This window comes from Oryctolagus cuniculus, chromosome 6 (genome assembly GCF_051225735.1).
Source record: "Oryctolagus cuniculus isolate XC-2025 breed Fujian yellow rabbit chromosome 6, ASM5122573v1, whole genome shotgun sequence".
Taxonomy (NCBI): Eukaryota; Metazoa; Chordata; class Mammalia; order Lagomorpha; family Leporidae; genus Oryctolagus; species Oryctolagus cuniculus.
In genome coordinates, this window is record NC_142872.1 from 72,682,597 (window position 1) to 72,707,664 (window position 25,068).

General features: G+C 43.8%; 1 protein-coding gene across 10 annotated transcripts in view; it reads right to left on the bottom strand.

Annotated features, from left to right (window-relative positions):
- PRKDC (protein kinase, DNA-activated, catalytic subunit) overlaps positions 1 to 25,068 on the bottom strand; it is a 177,743-nt gene that overhangs the window by 97,377 nt on the left and 55,298 nt on the right. For 9 of the 10 annotated variants that reach the window (XR_011389983.2, XR_016235620.1, XR_016235617.1 and 6 more), the window contains 9 exons: positions 17,213 to 17,436; positions 15,164 to 15,372; positions 14,539 to 14,671; positions 13,930 to 14,088; positions 12,603 to 12,809; positions 7,860 to 8,045; positions 7,363 to 7,467; positions 5,115 to 5,282; positions 3,552 to 3,679 (listed from right to left, as the gene is read on the bottom strand). Coding sequence is in view for 5 of the 10 variants with exons in the window: in XM_070076561.2 (XP_069932662.2) it covers positions 3,552 to 3,679; positions 5,115 to 5,282; positions 7,363 to 7,467; positions 7,860 to 8,045; positions 12,603 to 12,809; positions 13,930 to 14,088; positions 14,539 to 14,671; positions 15,164 to 15,372; positions 17,213 to 17,436 (1,519 nt within the window). In the remaining 5 variants the exon portion in view is untranslated. The remainder of the gene's footprint in view (positions 1 to 3,551; positions 3,680 to 5,114; positions 5,283 to 7,362; positions 7,468 to 7,859; positions 8,046 to 12,602; positions 12,810 to 13,929; positions 14,089 to 14,538; positions 14,672 to 15,163; positions 15,373 to 17,212; positions 17,437 to 25,068) is intronic. The other variant, XM_070076562.2, reaches the window with a different exon arrangement.

A 25,068-nucleotide genomic window follows, 5' to 3' on the forward strand; every position in this document is an offset into this window, starting at 1 on the left:
ATGGCAAGGATCCAAGTACTTGAGCCATCATTTATTGCCTCCCAGAGTATGAATTAGTAGCAATCTGGGTTACAAGCACAGGTGGGACTCAAACCAGGTATTCCAAAATGGGACACAGCAGCTTAACCCATTGTGACACAAGGCCTGCTCCTATAATGTTAAATCTGAAAGAAAAATAAGAGGAAATAAATAAAAAATAAAGTTCCATAAAGGGAAATAAGGAATAAGAAGAGAAAATAATAATAAATAATAGCAAAAATTTTGGGGCCAGCACCATGGCTCACTTGGTCAATCCTCCGCCTGTGGTGCCAGCATCCCATATGGGCACTAGGTTCTAGTCCCAGTTCCTCCTCTTCCAGTCTAGCTCTCTGCTGTGGCCCAGTAAGGCAGTGGAGGATGGCCCAGGTGCTTGGGCCCCTGCACCTACAGGGGAGACCAGGAAGAAGCACCTGGCTCCTGGCTTCAGATTGGTGTAGTTCCGTCTGTTGCAGCCATTTGGGGGGGGGGGGGTGAACCAACAGAAGGAAGGCCTTTCTCTCTGTCTGTCTCTCTCACTGTCTAACTCTATCTGTCAAATAAAAAAAAAAAAAGCAAAAATTTTAGTTGTCTTTTTTTGCCTCACTGTACTGCGTTTGCTAAAAGCTTCAGTATCATGTTGAATATAAGCAGAGAGATACAATATCCTTGTCCTGTCCCCGTATTAAGAGGGAAGCATTCAACCATTGATTATTATATATTTTGTTGGCTGTTGGTCTTTCATATAGACCTTTGTCAGTTTTACCATGAATGGGTGTGTTATTTTGTCAAGAATTTTTCTGCATTGACTGAAATGATGTGTTTTTCATCTTTTATTTTATTAACATGGTATACAACATTGATTTCCTGATACTAAATTAGCATTACTTTCTTTGGACAGAGATGAATTAGTTATGGTCTGTATTTTTTTATATGGTGTTGGATTTGATTTGCTAATGTATCTTTGAGGACTTTTGGGTCTATATTCATGAAGGATATTGGTCTGTAGTTTTCTTATGATTTTTTTTTCTTGTCTTTGGTGTCAGGGTACTAGACTCATAGACAGAGCTGGGAAGAGTTTTACCTGCCTCTATTTTCTAAGAGTTTACTAAGCATTATTGGTATTATTTCTTCTTTAAATATTTGATAAAATTCACCAGTGAAACTAGCTGGGTCAAGGTTTCCTTTGTAAAAGGAAAAAACAAAACCTATGTGTATTAATAAGTTATACATTTATTTGCTAGAGGTATTATTCAGACTTTTTATTTCTTCTTGCAACAGTTTTGGTAACTTATGAGTTTCTAGGAATCTTCCCATTTCACTTAAGTTGCTGAAGTGGTTAGTAGGATGCTGGCATCACTACCTCACAATTTTTTAAACATTTCAGCAGTCAGGGGCCACATTCCCTTTCACTCACCTTTGCTTTTTCTTTATTTTTGATTAGTCTAGCTAATAGTTGGTCAAATCCATTTACCTTTTCAAAAACCAATTTTCAGCTTCATTAATTTTCCTCCCCCATTTTTCAGTTTCTATTTCATTATTTTGACTCTAATCTTTATCACTCCCTTCCTTCAGCTTCCCTTTCCTTTTTCTTCCCTCCAGATTTGAAAGCAGAAAGTTTAAATTATTGATTTGAAATGTCTTCTAGCACAAGTATTAAAAGATGTAAATTTCCCTCTAAGCACTGCTTTAGCAGATTTTGATATGCTTTAATTCTTATTTCATTCAGATCAAACTACTATCTGATTTCTCTAATAATTTCTGCTTTGACTGAAGGATTGTTTGGAAATGTGTTATTAATTAGTAGCTTATTTGGAAATATTTTTCAGATTCCCCAAATTCCTTCTGTTGTTGATTTCCAATTTAACTTCACTGTGGTCAAAGAATATGCTTTGTATGATTTCAACCCTTCTAATTTTAGTAAGAATTGTTTTATGGCCTAGCATATGGTCTTTCCTGAAGAATTTTCCCTGTGTGCTCAAAAAAGAAATTATGTTCTGTTGTGACAAATATTTGGTCAATTATGACTTTTAAAAATGTTGATTAAAAAAAGTGAATTATTATTAATTCATGCTACTTCATTATGCTGAATAAAGAAGCCAGACATAAAAGATCACACCTGAGTACTGTATCATTCCCATTTACATAAAATGCCCAAAAAGGCAAATTTATAAAGACAGAAAAAAGATTAGGGGGCTACAAATGGGAATAAATTTTAAATGGTCATGTTGATCTTACTAGAGGATAAAAATGCTCCATGGTCATGGTTTCACCACTCTCTCTGGAAAGCTCCCCAAAATCGCTGAATTATGTACTTAAAATAAGTGAATTTTATGATAATATATAACAAACAAGTTTACATCAATATTTACAAATTAATATAAACAAACACAACTTTAAAATACTCACTGATAGTTAAACAATTCGAAGAAGCTGTTGTATCAAGCCTTTATTTATTTTTTAAAGACTGATTTATTTTATTTGAAAGGCAGAGTTACAGAGAGATGGAGACACAGAGAGAAAGATTTTCCATCTGCTGGTTCATTCCCCAAATGGCTGCAACAGCTAACAGCTGGAGCCGGGCCAGTCTGATTTCAGGAGCCAGGAGCTCCCTCTGGATCTCCCATGTGGGTGGAAGGGGCCCAAGCATTTGGACCATCTTCCATTGCTTTCCTAGGCAGATTAGCAGGGAGTTGGATTGGAAGCAGAGCAGCCAAGACTCAAACCGGTGTCCATATGAGATGCTGGTGCTGTAGGTCTTTACCTGCTTGCCACAGCACCTACCCTCAAACCCTTACTGTAAACACTGTCATCAAATATGCCATCCTTCCCCCTATATTTATGCTAAAATAATAAATTGTATCTAACTAAACAGTCTTAGTGATGTGGGAAACTTCAACCCACTATATCTGTAAATTTAAAAGAAATAAAAGGGGGTGGGTGTTTGGTACAGTGGTTAAGCAACTGCTTGAGATGCCTGCATCACATATCAGAGTTCCTGGTTAGAGTCGCAGTTACTCCACTGCTGATTCAGCATCCTGTTAATGTACACCCGGAGAGGCAGCAGGTGGATGGCTCAATTACTTCAGGGGTCCTTGTTTGGATCAAAATTCAAATAATCCAATGATATAAAAACACTTGAGAAAAATGAGAAAATCTTGAGTATGGAATTACTGACATTTTTGCCCAACTGATACTAGTATTATAGCTATATAAGAAAATATTGTTTAGATATATATACAGAAGGATTCAGAAGTGAATTGCAATGGTGCCTGGGATTTGCATTAAATTATAGTAACAGCAGCAAAACCGGGAAAACGCTGACATTTTCTCAGTCTGGAATCTCATTTATACTTTTAGTTTAGAGCACATTTAAAAAGTCACAGTAACAGCTTGGTTTGTTTTGATGTTTTAGAGAAAAAGTAAGTCTGGTGGCAAGTGCAATTGCCATTCAGCTGTTTTTGGAACAAAGAAGATAAGTTCCCACATAAACAAAATATGGATGTTTCTTGGATTTCTAGACTACAATGACTTACCTTCTGGCAATCCTTTTGAAAGTCGATTGAAATAACTCTTCCATAACATGCTGCTGCTCCCGACAAAGAATTTCTGTCACCAACTGCAACAGTACCGGACTCTGAGACAACTCCAAAGCATCTAAAAGCTAGGAAATCATCATCATCAAAATTGTGTTGTGCTTTATTTTTAATAGTTCTAAAAACAGACATAAAATATAACACAGTTTTCAAGAATTATCAAATGCTGATAATTTTGTCATCTCTGCAGCTGCACAGACTACCTGGCAAATAACAAGGTACATGAAGTACCTCAGTTCTGACTCTTCAGTTTTACAGATGTCTCTCTTCCCTTTGTTTCTGGTTCTGAAAGTCCACACGGCAATGTGCCTTCACTGAGGTCCTAATCCTCCACCAAGCAAGGCAGCCTTGGCCCTGGCTGGGGTTCTTTGCCAGGCCCACAGATGTCCTAGGCTGCTCCTCTGATGTTCTTACCCATCACTATGACTATCTTTTTACTTTATAAGAGACACTCTCAATTTCACCTTCCCAGAATAAGTAAGTTCTATCTCAACCCTTCTTTTACATATTTAATCCTGAAGAGCCTTCACATACATTCTTCATCTCTGAAGCTGTTCTGCGATTGTTCTTTGGTGAGTTCTTCCTGCTGAGCTCCTTTTTTTCCTGTTGATTGGCATCTTTCTCCAAATGTTGTCATTATTTATTCACATTTATATGAAAGCATTGTCACTAAGAGAAACTACTAAGGTCAGCTTAGAATTTTTGTAGATGCCAGTCATTAGGTGGCAGGTTGTTGGGGAACAAGATCCTAAAATGATTCCAACATAATGGTGTCACCATGTTGATCACTTATTAATCACAGAAAGAAAACACATCATTCAACAGGAAGAGGAGACAGGTACTACCTTAGCCTGGGCACCAAACGTGATGCCCTTCTGTGCTACTGTTGCTGGTAAGGTTGAATTGTGGGGTGGGGTCTGACCTAGCAGGTAAGATGCCTGCACCCCTCATTGCAGTACATGGGTTTGATAACCTATCTCCACTCCTGACTACAGCTTTCACTAATATAGATCCTGGGAAGCAGCAGTTGATGGCTCAAGTAATTGGGTTCCTGCATGGAGACCTGGATTGAGTTTCCAGCTCTCGGTTATGCTCCAGCTAGGAACTGTTGTGGGCATTTTGAGAGTCCCCAGTACTATAGGGACTTTCAGAGGCATATTAAGTGGTATCAGCGATAATCACTAAATGCTTCTCAAACAATCACTATTCTGCTAAATTTTAGAATCTAGAACATATTGGTAATTTCTTAGCGTCTTTTGGTATTATTGTTCATGACTTACATATGTTACATATTCTACTGTTATGAATAACATATTTAACAATTTTAAAATGGGCAAAGTGAATTCCAAGGGATGGAAATATACAATCTTCACTGCAGACAGCTAGCTTTTCACAAGAATTAAGCTGAATTATTAAAAGTTACAGGACTTCTCTGATTCTGGATATTTCACTTACGCTTTCTCATCAACAAGTGTAACAAATTTCACCCTATGCAAAACGAACCTTTTTCATACAGTCCACATAATTATTGTACCGCAGAGTTCCGGGGGGGAATTCATCAGACTTCATGGGGAAATGAGAGACTATGAGCTTCTCCAGAACACACTTCAGGTCCTGCAGGCTGCCTCCAGGGAGGCCAGTGAAGAATGGAAGGAGAAGGATGGCTTGGCCCTGAGGAACAATGCAGTCATGAGGGTACACTGATGGTAGCTTTTGGATCCTACAGAATAAATGAATTTCCTGCTTTCTAAAGACTTTGCAGGGGCCAGCGCTGTGGTGTGGCAGGTAAAGCCACCACCAGCAGTGCCAGCAACCCATATGGACACCGGTTCGAGTCCCAGCTGCTCTACTTCTCATCAGCTTTCTGCTATGGCCTGGGAAAGCAGTAGAAGATGCCCCAAGTCCTTGGGCACCCACATGGTAAACCTGGAATAAGTTCCTGGATCCTGATTGGCACAGCTCTGGCCGTTGTGGCCACCTGTGGAGTGAACCGGCAGATAGAAGACCTCTCTCTCTAATTCTGCTTCTGCCTCTCTATAACTCTGCCTTTCAAATAATAAATAAATCTTTTAAAAAAAATGACTGCAAAACAGCACTCTGGATTCAATGAGCAAGTGCAGAACAACCTGCACACTGCAATAAAAGCCAACCTAGGGGCCAGCGCTGTGGCATAGCCAGTAAAGCCACCATCTGCAGTGCCAGCATCCCATATGAGCACTAGTTCAAGTCCTGGCTGCTCCTCTTCCTATCCAGCTCTCTGCTATGGCCTGGGAAAGCAATGGAAGATGGCCCAAGCCCTTGGATCCCTGTACTCACGTGGGAGACCCGAAAGAAGCTCCTGGCTCCTGGCTTCAGATCAGCACAGCCCCGGCCATTGCGGCCAATTGGGGAGTAAACCAGTGGATGGAAGACCTCTCTCTCTCTCTCTGCCTCTCCTTCTCTCTCTAACTTTCTCAAGTAAAAAATAAATAAATCTTAAAAAACAAATAAATAAAAGCCAACCTGAATGCAGTTCTGCACCTCAGCTTTGATTCCAGAGGTCACAGAGCTGCCTTGGGACACACATGTAAATAAATAGGATGCTCTATGTCGAGTCTACAATATGATCCCTGTAGGAGGACATGCTTTGTGTGGGAAGAGCATCTTGAAGAACCTGCAGGGTAAATCACAACTCCTGCTGCAACACCACTCCACTTCACACTAAGTTTAACAGGTCTAGTTGCTGTGCCAGCTCGCCCCAGGACGCTAGTGAATTCCTAAGCGCTCTCATCCAGACACATGGGAAACCTGACTAATCACACAGAACAGGAAATTCCAAAGAATTATCCTCTGTATCCGCATTTCATTAAGGCCACATGTTCATGAAGCTTAAAAATATAAAGACTTCTATTCTGGGACTTTAAAATTAGCAAGCTTAAAATAACCACATTAAATTCTTTACCCTAAAGATCACCAAGAAATTTTTTATTACTTTAAGTAGAAAAACGGATTAATAAAGTTAATGCAGCAATTCTAACAGCCAACTTAAGTCATATGAGAAGTGGTAAGTTTGAACGTTTTCCCTGAAGTTTACATTTTGGAAACTTAATCTCTAACTTTACACATTAGTGAAATTTGGAGGGGGAGCCTTTGGAAGGTACTTGGGTTTCAATGAGGTCAGGAAGGTGGAGTCCCCTTGATGGCATTAGCAGCTTTGTAAGGAGAGAGACCTGATCAAGCAGCCTGCTCTGTCTCACCATGGGATGCTCTCAGCCATGTAATAAAGCACCAAGCAGGCCCTCACCAGACGTTGAGCAGATGCCAGTGTCTTGTTGTTGGACTTCCTAGCTTACAGAAATGTGAGACAAATTAACTTCTATTCTCTTTATTCCAGTCTCAAGTATTTTGTTATAGCAATAGAAAACAGACAAATGTCAGTGCTCCCAAGAAAGACAATCTCATGGCTACATTTGAAAGAAACGCTCTCCTCTATGTGGGGACCTACCCAAGCATGTGCAGATCAGACATGTGGAAACCTGGGGTTTCCTTCAAGGTCAAAGATGGGGCATGCAGTAACTGTACAGTTGCAACAAACATGCCTACACATGGATGGTTATCAAGACAAGGTGGTTAACTGCATGGCGGCTTACTGTGCTAGTCTATTTTTGTACATTTCTGAGATTTTTAAAATTAAAACAAAAAAATCACAGGTATACAAAAATGGAGATACAAAATAGAATTTGATCTGAAAAAATAATTTTAAATCACTTACCTTTAAATGTAGACCCAACTGTGAATCAGCAAGTAGAGTGGTGTATGTTGTAAAGACTTCGGGGAATGCACTATGGCTTGTATTAAAAGACACAGGTGAATCAATCTAAAGGTCGGAGAATGAACATGACAGGTTGCTGTTATGCCTGTAATTCCTTTAACACATTTTTCAAACATTTAAATCTCAGTAACAGACTGCAAATTTGCTCTTGGGCTTTAATAATATTTCACCAATCTCAGTCTAAAATAATTTAATACTATGTGTTAAGACAATGCATGTAAATGTACACTAAAAAATGATAAAAGTATAGGAAATAAGTAAAAGAAATGATATAAAATAATGAGAAAAGTAAAAACTGTAATGCAATCTGCAGTTAGCCTTCCAAAATATTTTTTGTCAAACCAATGAGCTTTTGAAACAGCTTCCATTACATTGTTAAAGATACAAGCTACACAAAACCACAAGCATGACTGCCTATTTAAAGACTCCCAAAATACCTGTAAAATCTTTGCCAGCAAAGCCAGCACTGCCATTTTGCTCTCGGGTGGGGATTCTCTGGCCCACCATGAGTTGCACTTCCTCCAATTTTGCAAAATCATGGTGGCAAGCTTCTGTCCTTGCTGCTTCTGACTTGTCCGATCTCGGAAGCTCTGATCTAACATGCCATTCAGAACTGCACTCACCTGAAATAATGTGCGGCGATGGAAGGACAAGTTGTCAGCAATGAGAACAACAGGTTAAAGCCAAACTTACTCTTCTCCAAGACTATTCTTGGTAACGACACTATTTCTAAAACAGGCATTGACCAACAAGCTCCTCGAATGTGAGAACACTGCTTTAACAAAATATAAATTCTCCCAGAGAGAGCAGGGGTGGAAACACTTCAGTCCTTGTGCTCATCCTGCCATTCCCAGTGTTTTCAGTCTGTGGCACCCACGAATTAACTCCGCCTGAAGGAGATGAGCTCTCTTCTGTGCACACACCACCATCATCTGTGTGTACACATGTGTAAGTACACACATGGGCTGCCCCCCTCACCCTTCCAAAAGAGTGACATCTGAACTCTGGTTATGTCAACATTCAGCATCCCTGCTATCCTGACAATGCACACATTTCTCACAGGAGCACCAGGCAGTCTGATACCAATGCTCTCCCTTCTTGCTAATGTTGTCCTCTCTGAAGTTAAACTTGGTATGCTCATCTTTGCTCTTTTCTTTTCTTTTTTTTTTATATAACATTTATTTTATTTATTTGAAAGAGTTACAGAGAGATGTAGAGCCAGAGAGAGAGAGAGAGGTCTTCCATCCACCAGTGCACTCCCCAAATGACTGAAGTGACCAGAGCTGAGCTGATCTGAAGCCAGGAGCCAGGAGCCTCCTCCGGGTCTCCCATGTGAGTGCAGGGGCCCAAGGACGTGGGTCATTTTATACTGCTCTCCTAGGCCACAGCAGAGAGCTGGATTGGAAACGGAGCAGCTCGAACTCAAACTAGTGCCCATATGGGGTGCCAGCACCACAGGTGGCGGCTTTACTCAGTCCAACACAGTGACACAGCGCCAACCCCTGCTGTCTTCAAAGTGCATATCTGTGGTTGTTTTTTTTTGTTTTGTTTTTTTAAGATTTGTTTAATTGAAAGAGTTACAGAGAGAGATAAAGACAGGGAGAGATGTCTTTCATCTGCTGGTTCACTCCCTAGATGGCCACAATGGCTGGAGCTGTGCCGATCCAAAGTCAGGAGCCAGGAGCCTCCTCCTGGTCTCCCACGTGAGTGCAGGGGCCCAAGGACTTGGACCATCTTCCACTGCTTTCCCATGCCATAGCAGAGAGCTGGATCGGAAAAGGAGCAGCTGGGACTAGAACCGGAGCCCATATGGGATGCTGGCACTTCAGGCCAGGGCTTTAACCTGCTGTGCCACAGCACCGGCCCCCAAAGTACATATCTTAATTTGTCATCAAAGTCTCCCAAATTAATTACATCACTTCAAGCCATCTTTAAGCCCACTAGGAAGTTTTGTTCCACCTTTGTGGAAACACAGCTCTCATTCTCCCACGCTGATGCCCAGGCCTGGCTGCTCCATCCCTTGCTCTGCAGGGGGCCGATTTGCTGCACCTAGCACCTTCCTCTGTCTTGGCTCACTGCCTTATGCTGCCTACCCAGCAGCTCCCTGATGAGAAGCACAAAGGAGACATCCCTGTGGGATCCCACATGTCTGAGACGTCTGCATTTCTACACCCCCACAACTCCAGACTGCAGATTTCTTCATGAACTGTGGAAGAAATCAGGCTCACAAACTTATAGCATCCACAACGCAGCTGAGAAGCCACACACCATTTCACTTGTGATCCTTTTTACATGTTATTATTTTTCTTCTGTATAAATGTCTCGGGATCTTTCCTTTGGTGACACCCTAGGGTTCTGAATTCTCAGGAACTGCACTCTGAGAGGCGCCTTTTCCACGTACCATGCAGGACACTGCAGAACCCTGGGCCATGGTTTCTGTGGCCTCCTGTGCTGTGGCATCAGGAAGGGCTGTCCTGGTCCTGCCCTCTGCAAAAGTCCTGCTGCGCAGCCTGGGGGGCTCCTCGTCACCTCTCTCCTACGCTGGGTTCTGTGTCTCTAGTCTGGGAGAGCTCCTATACTGTATTTCATTTTTAATTTCTGATGCCCATGCTTCATCCCAGGAGTTCTTTTTTGTTCTCTGATGATTTTCCTCAGTCACAATTCTTGTTTCACGGACATAATATCTCATCTCTTTGAAGCTTCTTCCTCTTCTACTTCCTCCTCACTGAATGTTCTCTGCAGAGTTGCCTTTTCCCTGCAGAATGGGGTTTCTGGAACCTCTGTGCGCAGGCCTGCTTTCACATTTAAGAACTGACTGAGGTGCTGTGCACTGGGCAGGGTTCGCACACCTGAAGGTCTCTGTGAGTCATCAGGCTGCAGTGATGACCGAGTCTTTATTTGCTCTAAGGCTGATCAGAATATCCTGACACTGTGTCAAGGGTGAACACCTAACTGATGGCACTCCAGACACCAAACAGGAGAAAGGGCTATGAGGCTGTGCCCTGCTCCTGTGAGGGTCTCCATACACCCAGCCAAGCTCAGATCTTTACCCACAGAGAACCCTGCCACCAGGTTTCTCCCCGCAGCAGTAGCACCAGGCCTCAGAGACAGAGGGCCCTGGTAGGGAGACTGACTTCTCATAGTCCTTCCTGCCCCAGCCTGTCTTGCATACTCCGCTCTGCACAGTGCTGCCAGGCCCCAGCACAGCCCTCTTGGACTCAGAAATCTGTCACGTTTGTCCTTGTGCTTTATGGCTTGTGTTACTCTTGAAGTTTTGTGGGTTTTTTTCCAAATATTTTAAGATTATTTTGTCGTTTTTTGAACCCCATTTTGTCATTTTAGAGGGATTTGGGGAAGGAATAGATGATATATATAGATTTTTGTTCATCATTTTCACCAGAAGTCTGAATGGTTTAAAAGCTCAAAATGCTAAATTTCCTGAGTGTTGTACGTCTACTACAATTTTATTTCTAACTTTCAAAAATATAAATCCAGGGAATGCCATTGTGCCCCAGCCAGATAAGCCACTGCTTGCAACATGGACATTCATATAGGAGTGCCAGTTCATGTCCCAACTGCTCCGCTTTCAATCCAGGTCCCTGTTAACAAATCCAGGAAAAAAGCAGAAGATGGCCCACGTGCTTAGGCCCCTATTATCCACATGGGAGACCTGGATAGAGATCCTGACTCCTGGCTCTGACATGATCCAGCTCTGGTTATTGAGGGCATCTGCAGAGGGAACCAACAGATGGAAAATCTCCCTGTCTCTCTGTCATTTGGTCATTCAAATAAATAATTATTTCCCAAAAAAGGGAAAAAACAACGAATTCCTAGTGTTCCATTTCATAAAATAGTCTACAACAGACAAGTACCCCAGAGTAAAAGTTCAACTTAGTAGGTAGTTACATTCTCTCTCTTTAAATGGCCACACCAACAGGTAGCTGTTTCTGACTATCCACAGAACATTTCAAAATCCCAGAAGTTCAATAAACCAAAGAAAACTAGGTATTATTAAATACAGTTAAACATTGGCCTCCAAGGAGTCAACATGAGGGGCAAAGGGGAAAACAGCAGGAGGCACACAGGAAATGACGACACAGCAGGAGGCTGTGAGAGCTGAGCACAGAAAAGCTCACCAGATGTGGCAGAGCAGCGCATGGCTGGTGAAAAGCCAAAGACAGCCCTGGGTCTCAGGATGGTGTGCAAGTTTCAACACAGCAACTTGGCAAAAGCCCATACTCTAAATGTTATCCCTTATGATAGGCATAAAGATTTGGGAGGCATGACGGAATAGAAAAAATAATGCTCCAGGAGCCAGTGCTGTGGCGCAGCAGGTAAAGCCCTGGCCTGAAGTGCCTGCATCCCATATGGGCGCTGGTTCGAGACCCGGCTGCTCACTTCCAATCCAGCTCTCTGCTATGGCCTCGGAAAGCAGTAGAAGATGGCCCAAGTCCTTAGGCCCCTGCACCTGTGTGAGAGACCTGGAAGAAGCTCCTGGCTCCTGCCTTCAGATAGGCACAGCCCGGCCATTGCGGACAATTGGGGAGTGAACCAGCAGATGAAGACCTCTCTCTCTCTCTCTATGCCTCTCCTCTCTCTGTGTAACTCTGACTTTCAAATAAATAAATAAATCTTTAAAAAAAAAAAAGAAGAAAAAATAATGCTCCAATACCCGGTAAACCCAGTAACATTCACTTACTGATAAAAACTATTTTGCTTTTTTTTCTTTTGAAACATTAGAAAAGTTTTTAATCTTCCCAGAAGAAATCTTGTTTTGTGTTAATCAAATATTTCAGGGATATGGCAATGACTTATAAACATTATATTTAAAATATTTCATGGGGCCAGCGCTGTGGCGCAGCAGGTTAACGCCCTGGCCTGAAGCTCCGGCATCCCATATGGGCGCTGGATTGCCACAGAGCTGCTCTACTTCTGATCCAGCTCTCTGCTATGGCCTGGGAAAGTAGTGGAAGAAAGCCCAAGTCCTTGGGCCCCTGCTCCATGTGGGAGACCTGGAAGAAGCTCCTGGCTCCGGATCGGCACAGCTCCGGCTGTTGTGGCCACCTGGGGAGTGAACCAGCAGATGGAAGACCTCTGTCTCTTTATCTCTCTGTCTCTCCTCTTTGTGTAACTCTTTCAAATAAATAAATCTTTAAAAAATAAATAAAATATTTCATTACCATTTTGGGATTGTCCACTGATGACTTCATGAGCTCCAGCACAGCAAGATCGAGACTTTTCAGCAATTCAGTGTTGATGGTTTCTGAGAACACACTATAGAAATACTCTCCACGGGAGAAGCAGCTACTGCTGCTTCTCGAGGAGCTGCCCAGCGATGGCATGGACAGCACTGCCGTGTCCAGAAGAAGACTCACAAGGCGCTCACACTGTGAAAAGAAAGAGAAGCAGCATGGCAGGGGGAACAGGCTCATCCTTATATGACACAGAAAATCACACAAGACCCAAATGAGCCTGGTGGGGGAAGCAGAGGCTGAGTTTCACAGTGCACATGCTTGCTAGCCTCCATTTCCTAGGTTTCGTTTTGGGAGAGCAACTGCCCTGGCTGGCATTTCTTCTGAATTCACAGAACTTCTTGTTGCTTTTGCTTTGAGGACAGAATCTAGTAAAAGCAAGTGTTTTCAGAGAACTCAAATATGCTATTGTCTGCACTAAATGGTAAGGGGCCAAGTGTTTGGCTACAGAAGATAATGGGGGACTGGCGTGAAGGCACAATCTGCAGATCTCAGCCCTGAAAGGCTCAAAGAACCACAGAGACTTTTCTTGGTGGTGCTTCTGGAACTACCCTCCAAAGGCCTGCCAAGCCACCCATTTCAAGAAGCACCAAGGCCAAGAGATGGACCATGTGCCAACACAGGTCAGCTTTACAATCACAAAATGTTCTCTGCCTGAAGCTGTTTGTAAACAAAGGAGGGAAGACAAAACCTCAGTTAAAGATGAATGTGGTTCTATTTTGTTCATTAAAAAAGAAAAAAATGCCAGGGCCAGTGCCATGTCTCAGTGGGTTAATGCCCCAGCTTGCAGTGCCAACATCCCATATGGGTGCCAGTTTGAGTCTTGCTGCTCCACTTCCAATCCAGCTCTCTGCTATGGCTTGGGAACACAGTGGAGGATGGTGGAAGTGCTTGAGACCCTTCACCAGTGTGGTAAACCCAGAAGAAGCTCCTGGCTCTTGGCTTTGGATTGGTTCAGCTCCAGCCATTTCAGCCATTTGGGGAGTGAACCATTGGATGGAAGATTTCTCTGTCTCTACCTCTCTCTACAACTCTTTCAAATAAATAAAATAGATCTTTAAAAAAAAAAAAAAAGTAAAAAAGTGTTAACACATTAACACATTGTTTTATAAAGAAAGCTTGTGTGAACCAATGCCAGTACTTGTCCAGCTAAGACTTCACCCAACTACATGCCGCTATTTCTAGAGACACGATGTGAGCTGTGCTCATACATTTTCATCATCAGGGTAGTAGAGCCTGTAGATGTTTCTCTTACCTGTCCTCCAAAAGAAAAGGCCAACTCCAGAAATCCAATGGCCAGTCGCTTACAGCTGGGGTCTAGTGAAGGTAGACCCTGCCTGTCACCTCCAGATGTGATGCTATTGTACACCAGGGAAAGAAGTCTTGTGCCAATAGAATGCTGCAGGTCTGTAGCCTAAAATAAAATCAACGCTGAAATACTGGCAAAAAGTATTTTACAGAAAAACACAATTCCACACCTCTCAGTAATTAAAATATCATTCTGAGCTAACACTGACAATTTCCTTCCAGCTTTCAGGACAACTTTAATTCAACACTGCCTTCTAAGCCACCCGTTTCAATTTTTCTTTTACATAGCCACACCAGAAAGGCACAGTAAACAGTTAGGCTTTCAGATTTTTCAGAGGCTGCTCTTGAAACATCCAAATGTGTCTTTTTATTTCATGTGCCTCTTACATTTACTCTCATATTTACATCCCAGATAATAGCTATGTGTCTAGAGCAAAGGTTTCTACAATTTCCACCTCAGCACTCTCTGTACACAAAGGATATATAACAAAGAAGATACATAGGCTAGTTACCTTAATAGTCAAAAGAAATGTAAAAACAAAGTGGCAGCGATTACCTGAGATGGCAGAACGACGTCCAAGAACCCAGCTCTGTGAAGCTGTTTGTAGGCAGACACGACAGAAGCCAGCCTGCTCCTCTGCAAGTGAGCATCCAGACTGCACAAGTCAGCTGAACAAAGCTCCTCAAGGCTGGCATGCAGGGAAAGCAAAAGGGAAATTCAGGAAGTTAAGATCCTGTCACATTATCAGGACACACTGAAAAAAAAAAACCCATGTGTTCTCACAAATTTGCTAAGTACCCAGCATTCAAACTCACTACCGTGATCCTAGAAAGTATGGCACACACTTACCCAATGTGGAGACCAAACATGGTGCAACCTAATAAGATAACAGAATTGGAATGATGTGTGTGTGGCACCAGCGTTGTGATGCAGTAGGTTAAGGCCACCACATCCGAGGCTTCTTTTCTTTTTAGTCTAGGTGCAGGGAAGGCATTTGCTAAATATGCAATTTCCAAACAGCGGGTGAGCGCCTGTGTCCTGAGCACTGCACTGATGAGCTCCTTTCCTGGAGGAAATGGGAGCTTCAACAGCCATGCACACAGCTACCAGGAGCACTGCAAGGCGCTGAGCCCTGGAATTAAGTTCCACAACGTGCCGCGGAGCGCAACCGCATGCCCACCTCTGTGCTGTCATTTTTTCCTTCAGGTGGGTCTCCAGGACGTCTCTGTATGGGGACTGCTTCAGTGCTTTCATCAGGTTCACACACACACTGGGAAGATGGTCCATAACCTGGACGTCGCCGACGTGGAACCCTACACTCACGGGCTCACAGAGCGTTTGCACCAGGAGCTGCATCAGAGCTGCGTTGCACAAGTCCTTCTCCAGGAGCTGTAGAGACAAAGCTTGTTGTGGGCATGAAAACACATCTGTGATTCTGTCGGTTATGGTTTCCAAAGTGTAAGGCCATTGAGGTGAGGAGTTTTCTCTGACCACACAGAGGTTGGGAAGCTTTCGCTGTCAAGTCCTGTGGAGGCCGCACAATCTCCACTGAGTCTCCTAGCCCATCATAGTGTGAAAGTAGCCATGGGAACCAGGTACACAGATGGGCAGGTGTGGTTCCAGTGAACTATTATTTACAAGAGTAGGTGGCAAATGGGGATTTCCCGGACCACAGCTCCCCAGCCCCTGGTTTACAGCATGCCTCGTATACAGCACAGACTAGAGCAGGGCCTCGTATACAGCAGGCACTTAGTACGAGGGTACTTCAAAAAGGTCACAGGAAAATGGAATTTAATAAGCTTATTTCAATGTAAAAATAAAATATGAAATCTATACACATTTTTGTGAAATTTCTGAAGTACCATCATGCATACACTGAAAGGGCTGCATGGAATTTGTTGAAAAAGTACCACAGATAGGCTGGCGCCATGGCTCACTAGGCTAATCCTCCACCTGCGGCGCTGGCACCTGGGTTCTAGTCCCAGTTGGGGTGCTGGATTCTGTCCCGGTAGCTCCTCTTCCAGCCCAGCTCTCTGCTGTGGCCCAGGAAGGCAGTGGAGGATGGCCCAAGTGCTTGGGCCCTGCACTCACATGGGAGACCAGGAGGAAGCACCTGGCTCCTGGCTTCGGATCGGCACAGCACACTGGCCGCAGCACACTGGCCGTGGCGGCCACTTGGGGGGTGAACCAACAGAAGAAAGACGTTTTTCTCTCTCTCTCTCACTGTCTAACTCTGCCTGTCCAAAAAAGAACTATCACAGATATATTCACAAATATATTAATGAGTGTCACAGTATGAAATGTAGCATCCAATAAAACATTTGGAAAAAACTATTTTGTATTTTTAGTCACACAAGGAAAATCCAAAGGATATGCAGTTTTATTACTGGTAAAACAGATTATACATCAAAGTTTTATTATTTTCAAAAACAAATTATAAGTAATTAATACACTTAAAAATTTCTAAGAGGGTAGACGTTAAATGTTCTCACCATTCAAAAAGGTCAGGTATATGAGGTAATAGATCTGTTAATTATCCTGCTCCAGCCATTCCACGATGTATACATATGTGAAACCATCATGTTATACATCAAAAACAAATAATTTTTATTTGTCAATTAAAATAAATAAGAATACCTTGGACGGCGCCGCAGCTCACTAGGCTAATCCTCCACCTGCAGCACCAGCACCCCGGGTTCTAGTCCCGGTTGCTCCTCTTCTAGTCCAGCTCTCTGCTGTGGCCCGGGTAGGCAGTGGAGGATGGCCCAAGTCCTTGGGCCCTGCACCCGCATGGGAGACCAGGATAAGCACCTGGCTCCTGGCTTCGGATCAGCGCAGCGCGCCGGCCGTAGCAGTCATTACAGGAGTGAACCAACGGAAGGAAGACGTTTCTCTCTGTCTCTCTCTCACTGTCTAACTCTGCCTGTTAAAAAAATTTAATTAAAAAAACAAAAAAAGAATACCTATTCTGGTTATGGAAATACGTAGAAAAGCCCAAATCGAGAGGGAGCAGGAAATGGGAGGGCTGCGGGTGAGAGGGAAGTTATGGGGGGAAAAAGCCACTGTAATCCAAAAGCTGTACATTGGAAATTTGTATTTATTAAATAAAAGTTTTAAAAAAAAGCCCAAATCACATCTTAATAGGAACTTTCCTAACAGGAACTTTTAAAATATTTGTCCTCTACCAAATACTGCCCTCACATTGATAGCACAGCAAGAGCACTCATACCTTCCACCCTTCTGGATAGGTGCTGAGCAGAGTTGTGGTAAACTCCATAGTCCGGACCACGACTGTGCATTTGCTGTAGTTGTACCTTTCCTGCTCTTGCGGGCTGGGTCTGTCACTTGCTGTCCCAGTGCCAAAGCACTTTTCTGCTGCTGTGATATCATGCATAGCAAGGCTCTCTAAAAAGAAAGCCAGCGACTTCAAAAGTGAAGATTGAGCTTCAGTACCTAGAAATAATTAGATTAAAATATTAGCAGAGATATTCCCCAGTTTATGAGAGTTCCACATCCAACATTCAACTTTACAAAGGTGCGAGTCTGCTAAGCATTTAGAAGAAATTGTGCTTGGAGGGGCCGGCATTCTGAGGCCCCTAACTGTGAGGGGTGAGGCCACCACCTGCAGTGCCGGCATCCCATATGGGCACCAGTTTGAGTCCTGGCTGCTGTACTTTGGATCCAGCTCTCTGCTATGGCCTGGGAAAGCAATAGAAGATGGCCCAGGACCTTGGGCCCCTGCACACAAATGGGAGACCCGGAAGAAGCTCTTGGCTCTTGGCTTTGGACCGGCCCAGCTCCGGCCATTGTGGCAATCTGTGAAGTGAACCAATGGATGAAGATCTCTCTCTCTCACTTTGCCTCTAACTCTGCCTTTCAAAGAAAATTAATAAATCTTTTAGAGAGAGAGAGACAGACAGACACTGTGAGGCCATTAAAAAAAAATGTGCTTGGAATGCTAAATCTGGATCTCGGCCAGCGCCGTGGCTCAACAGGCTAATCCTCCGCCTAGCGGAGCTGGCACACCGGGTTCTAGTCCTGGTCAGGGTGCCGGATTCTGTCCTGGTTGCCCCTCTTCCAGGCCAGCTCTCTGCTGTGGCCCGGGAGGGCAGTGGAGGATGGCCCAAGTGCTTGGGCCCTGCACCCATGGGAGACCAGGAGAAGCACCTAGCTCCTGCCTTCGGATCAGCGCAGTGCGCCGGCCGCAGCGCGCTGGCCGCGGCGGCCATTGGAGGGTGAACCAACAGCAAAAGGAAGACCTTTCTCTCTGTCTGTCTCTCTCACTGTCCACTCTGCCTGTCAAAAAAAAAAAAAAAAAAAAAAAAATCTGGATCTCTCCCAGGCTAGGACTTTGTGTCTGATCCTTCCTAAGAGGCTGGGCAGTGGCAGTGAGCATGGCTCCAAGTCACCCAGCAATCATAACAGGGAGCAACCCACTATGCTGCCAAGCTGGGAAGTGTGGTAGGGTCAGGGGGAGTCAGTACATTTTCAAATTAGGATATTTTCTTGTTTTTTTAAGATTTATTTATTTGAAAGCCAGAATTACAGATAGGCAGGGGGACAGAGACAGAGAGGTCTTCCATCCGCTGGTTCACTCTCCAGATGGCCACAAGGGCCAGAGCTGTGCTGATCTGAAGCCAGGAGTCAGGAGTCTCTTCTGGGTCTCCCACACAAGTACAGGGGCCCAAGGACTTGGGCCATCTTCCACTGTTTCCCAGGCCATAGCAGAAAGATGGATCAGAAATGGAGCAGCTGGGACTCGAATCGGTGCCCAGGGATGCTGGCACTGCAGGTGGTGGCTTTACCCGCTATACCACAGTGCCGCTGCCCCCAGGATATTAATTTTTTTTTATTTGACAGATAGAGTTAGACAGTGAGAAAGAAACAGAGAGAAAGGTCTTCCTTCTATTGGTTCACCCCCCAAATGGCTGCTACGGTCGGAACTACGCCGATCAGAAGCCAGGAGCCAGGTGCTTCCTCCTGGTCACCCATGCGGTGCAGGGCCCAAACACTTGGGCCATCCTCCACTGCCTTCCCGGGCCACAGCAGAGAGAAGAAACCAGGACTAGAACCCGGCGCCCATACAGGATGCTGGCGCTGCAGGCGGAGGATTAACCAAGTGAGCCATGGCGCCAGCACCCCCCAGGATATTTTTAACTCATGACAAGTCCATCAGATATAACCCAGCCTAAGTTGAAGAACATCTGGATAAGCTTCCTCCTGACTCCACTAAGATTAATGTAGAATTCCTTTTTAAAGTATAGGTGTGATATGCTTTCCAGACCAACGAAAGCTGAATACAGTAAATTATTGCTTCTCACTTCAAAATCTTTTCTTTTTTTAATAATTGAAGCTTCCTCTTTTTTTTTTTAAAGAATTATTTTATTATTTATCTGAAAGACAGCGTTATAGAGAGAGGTAGAGCCAGAGAGAGAGAGAGGACTTTCATTTCACTGGTTCACTCCCCAAATGACTATAATGGCCAGAGTCGAGCTGATCTGAATCCAGGAGCCAGGAGCCTCCTCCTGGTCTTCCACGTGGGTGCAGGGGCCCAATGACTTGGCCATCTTCTACTGCTTTCCTAGGCCATGGCAGAGCTGGATCGGAAAAGGAGCAGCCGGACCTCGAACCAGTGCCCGTGTAGGATGCTGGTGCTGCAGGCTGGGGCTTTAATCCACTGCGCCACAGTGCTGGCCCCTCACTTCAAAATTTCAAAAGTAATACAGCCAAAAGCTCAGCTTTAGACTCACAATCAGAATGTATCTATGAAAGGTCAGATCATGACTTACAAATACCACTTGTGAGAAAATAAACTAACAGGCACTTTAAAGGCAAGTCAAACCAACAGCTTTAAAAAATATGAATGCCAGTTTCTACCAAATGTTTAAAATGTAACATATCTTTGATCTAGCACTGAAATTTAAATCTAATGAAATAATAGAATTGAAATTATATGTTTATGGTACAGCAGGTTAAGACTCTTCCTGTGACATCAGCATCCAGTTCGAGTCCTGGTGGCTCCACTTCTAATCTAGCACTCTGCAAATGGTCCTGGGAAAGCAGTGGAAGATGACCCAAGTGCTTGGGCCCCTGGCACCCACACAGGAAACCTGGATGGAGATCTGGGCTCCTGGCTTTGGCTATGGCTGTCACAACTTTTTGGGGAGTGAACTAATAGATGGAAGATCTTTTTCTCCCTCTCTGATTTTTTTTTAAGATTTATTTATTATTTGGAAGGCAGAGTTAATGAGAGAGAAAGAGGGAGAGAGACAGAGATGGAGAGACAGAGAGAGATCTTCCATCCACTAGTTCACTCCCCAGATGGCCACAACCACCAGCACTGGGCCAATCCCAAGTTAGGAGTCAAGAGTTTCATCTGGGTCTCCCATGTGGGTACAGAGGCCCAAGCACTTGGACCATCTTCTGCTGCTTTCCCAGGTGCATTAGCAGGAAGCTGGATTAGAAGTGGAGCAGCCAGGACATGGAATGCCTGTACTACAAGTGGTAACTTCATCCACTACACCACAGCACCAGCCCCTCCCCATCTCTTTCTGTTAACTCTGTTTCAGACAAATAAATAAATCTTTAAAAAACTCTTTCAAATAAATAAATAAATCTTAAAAAAATGTGTTTGTAAGAATGTTTTCTTTACTACTTTTATTAATAATGAAAAAAATAAGGCCATCCTAAGAGTCCTTCAAAGGGGCAATATACAGATTTTGACAGTCATCTTCAAACATGCATGGATGCTCACTGGTCATCTTAGGGAATCAGTCTTCAGATCAATTCCCAGCTGGGCTTTATCACAGAAATCCCTCCATCTGAAGATGCCATTGGGCTAGTGGTCCTCTCCCACATCTCACAACTTTCTCCCACCTAACTGACTCCCTGCTCACCCTCCTGAACCCCTGGCTCATCCAAGGGTGGAAAGGGCCTTCAGAGCCCCAAAGCAGCAATCTGAAATACAGTGTGCATGTTGGAAGACTGAATAAGGGAAATGCCTGAGTCAGAAATCTTCTGAGGGTTTACAATTTTTTGTTTTGAACAAAGTATAAAGAAAATTAATAAAATGGTCAATTGATTAACTGCTTTTAAAAAAGTAAGAATGATGACAATGCACTATGTAATCAAAGGACTGAGAGATCATATATTAAGAATTGGGTTTGCAAACATCAAAATATTTAAGTGAAAGACAACAAAGGACACATTCCAACAAAATATATAGGGAATGTGGAGAATGTGCAGTTTAGAACTATCAAATATGGCACTTATTTTTGTAAACAAGTCCTTTTTTTGTACTAAAATGTACACAAACAGTATTTTTTTTTTTTTTTTTTTTTTTGGACAGGCAGAGTGGACAGTGAGAGAGAGACAGAGTTTTCCTTTTCCATTGGTTCACCCCTCAATGGCTGCTGCGGCCGGTGTACCGCGCTGATCCAAAGCCAGGAGCCAGGTGCTTCTCCTGGTCTCCCATGGGATGCGGGGCCCAAGGACTTGGGCCATCCTCCACTGCACTCCCAGGCCACAGCAGAGAGCTGGACTGGAAGAGGAGAAACCAGGACAGAATCCGGCGCCCCAACCAGGACTAGAACCCGGTGTGCCAGAGCCACAGGCGGAGGATTAGCCTATTGAGCCGCGGTGCTGGCCACACAAACAGTATTTTAACCATATAATTTTACTTCTTGTACTTAAGTATCAAAATTTTTATATTTATGGTGCTGTGATTTTAATAAATGTAGTTCACACTAATAACTGAATGATAACATAGAAAAAAAATTTTTTTAAATGCAGACCCTTCTGTTTGGAAGATGTGAATAGAGTTTTAGGGATAAAAATACAATACTGGAGCCAGCACACCAGCATCCCATATGGGTGCCAGTTCATGTCCCAGGTGCTCTACTTACAATCCAGTTCCCTGCTAACAGCCTGTGAAAAGCAACAGAAGATGGCCCAAGTGTTTGGGCCCCTGTCACCCACATGGGAAACCAAGATGAAGCTCCTGGCTTCAATCTGGCCCAGACCTGGCCATTACAGCCATCTGAGGAATGAACCAGCAAATGGAAGATCTCGCTCCCTTTCTCTCTGTGTGAAACTTTGACTTTCAAAATAAACAAATAAATCTTTAAAAAAAAAAACTTTAGGATAAAACAATGTGGGAGGTAGGGTACTGAACTGAAATAACATTTCAATATTACTCCGTAACCTTCCAAATTACTTTGCAAGTCTTGCAACAAAATTTTTGCATTTTAAAGCAGATAGCAATGGAATAAATTGGCTTCAGTATTTATGGTCCACTGAATACATTTAAAAATTTATTCATTTATTCATTTGGAAAACAGAGTGACATAGAGAGATATCTTCCACCCACTGGTTCACTTCCCAAATGCCTGCAACAGCCAGGACTTGGTTAGGCTGAAGCCAGGAGCCAGGAACTCCACCCAACAGGGACTCAAATACTTGAGTCATCATCTGCTACTTCACAGGGCATTAACAGGAAGCTGGATTGGAAGCAGAGGAGCTAAGACTTGAACCAGCGCTCCAACATGGGACACTGTTGTCATTGTAACCCAGCTTAACTCACTGTACCACAAAGCCCACCTCCTGAATAAACTTTTAAAAAATTAATATCAATAGTCTTATTAAAATATTATTCTCTTCCCCTCTCTGTATTTCAAATTTTAAAAATGAAAATAAATATATTGGAAAAAATGGGGGGGGTAGCACAGCAATAAAAACTCATATCCATGAGAGAGGGCTTGGTTCAACCCTGACTAATCTGCTTCTGATTCAGCTGCCTGCTTATGTGTACCCTGTGAGACAAGCAGGTCATGGCCCACATACTTAGGTCCCTGCTACCCACATGGGAAAGCAGGATTGAGTTCAGGATGCTGGATTCAGCCTGGCCCAGCTCTGGCTATTGCAGGCACATGAGGAGTGAACAGCAAATGGAAGATCTCTCTCCTTCTGTTTCTCTATGTATCTTTCTGCCTCTCAAATTTGAAAAAATAAAAATAAATACATCACAGAATATCAACATTTAGAACACATTAGAAATTATCTAAAGGTATGAAGAAAATTTTGACAACAAGTGAAAGACACATTATTTTAATGTTCCCCTCCCTCAAGGGAATAAAACAGCTTGAAGACTACTCAATTATAATACATCTACATAATTTGGTAATATGTAATCATTTAAACAAGTTCAAGCTTTACTGGCATAGAAATATGTAAATATTGGGGCCAGCGCTATGGTGTAGTGGGTAGAGCTGCCGCCTGCGGTGCCAACATCCTATGTGGGCGCTGGTTCGAATCCTGGCTTCTCCATTTCTGATCCCGCACTCCGCTGTGGCCTGGAAAAGCAGTAGAAGATGGCCCAAGTCCTTGGGCCCCTGCACCCTCGTGGGGGACCCAGAAGAAGCTCCTGGCTCCTGGCTTCGGATCAGCACAGTTTCAGCCATCGCAGCAAACTAGAGAGTGAACCAATGGATGGAAGACCTCTCTCCCTCTCTCTCTCTCTCTCTCTCTCTCTCTGCCTCTCTTTCTCCTTCTCTCTCTGTGTAACTCTTTCAAGTAAATAAATAAATCTTTAAAAAATATATGTAAATGTGTTCAGTTTCTTCATAAAAAGCAAGTTATAGTAAACAACACATAAGGATTCCACTAAGTAAAACATCAGGATAAAAATACATATAATAATTTTATATGTATACAAAAAGTTTAGGAGACTAACAGTAAGTGATTATTAGTTTTATCACCAGGGAATACAATCAGGGAAGGTTTTACATGTTTTACTTTCCAGGCTTTTATTGTATTTTTTGAAAGATTTATTTTATTTATTTGAAAGAATTAGAGAGAGAGGCCGGCACCATGGCTCACTTGGCTAATCCTCTGCCTGTGGCGCTGGCACCCCAGGTTCTAGTACCAGGTGGGGCGCCGGATTTTGTCCCCGTTGCTCCTCTTCCAGTCCAGCTTTCTGCTGTGGCCTGGGAAGGCAGTAGAGGATGGCCCAAGTGCTTGGGCCCTGCACCCTCATGGGAGACCAGGAGGAAGCACCTGGCTCCTGGCTTCAGATCGGCGCAGCACGCTGGCCGTACCAGCCACTTGGGGGGTGAACCAACAGAAAAAGGAAGATCTTTCTGTCTCTCTCTCTCTCTGTCAAAAAAATAAAAAAAGAATTAGAGAGAGAGACATCAATATTCCATCCACTGGTTCACTCCTGAATTGGCCACAATGGCCAGGGCTGGGCCAGACCAAAGTCAGGTGCCAGGAGCTTCTTCCATTTCTCCCATGTGGGTGCAAGGGCCCAAGTACTTGGACCATCTTCTGTTGCTTTCCAAGGTACATTAGCAGGGAGCTGTATCAAAAGTGGAGCAGGGGTCAGCGCTGTGGCATAGCACTTAAAGCCACTGCCTGCAGTGCTGGCATCCCATATGGGCACTGGTTCAAGTCCCACCTGCTCCACTTCCAATCCAGCTCTCTGCTATGACCTGGGAAAGCAGTGGAAAGTGGTCCAAGTCATTGGGCTCCTGCACCCATGTGGAAGACCAGGAAGCTCCTGGCTCTTGGCTTCGGATCAGCACAACTCCAGCCATTGCAGCCAACTAGGGAGTGAACCAGCCTCTGAAAGACTTCTCTCTCTCTCTCTTCTCTCACAGCTCCGGCCATTGTGGCCAACTGAGGAGTGAACCAGCAGTTGGAAGACTTTTTCTCTTTCTCTCTCTCTGCTCCTCCTCTCTCTATGTAACTCTCTCAAATAAATAAATAAATCTTTAAAAAAAAGAAAAAAGAAAGTAGAGTAGCCAAGACTGGAACTGATGCCCCCATGGGATGCTGGTGTCACAGGTGGTGGCCACAACACTGGCCCCTAGATTTTTTTGTTTATGTTTTCAAAATGAAGACAGAGATCATGTAAAATAAGAAATCTAAGGTACAATTCATGGCCGGCGCCGCGGCTCACTAGGCTAATCCTCCGCCTAGCGGCGCCGGCACACCGGGTTCTAGTCCCGGTTGGGGCGCCGGATTCTGTCCCGGTTGCCCCTCTTCCAGGCCAGCCCTCTGCTGTGGCCCGGGAGTGCAGTGGAGGAT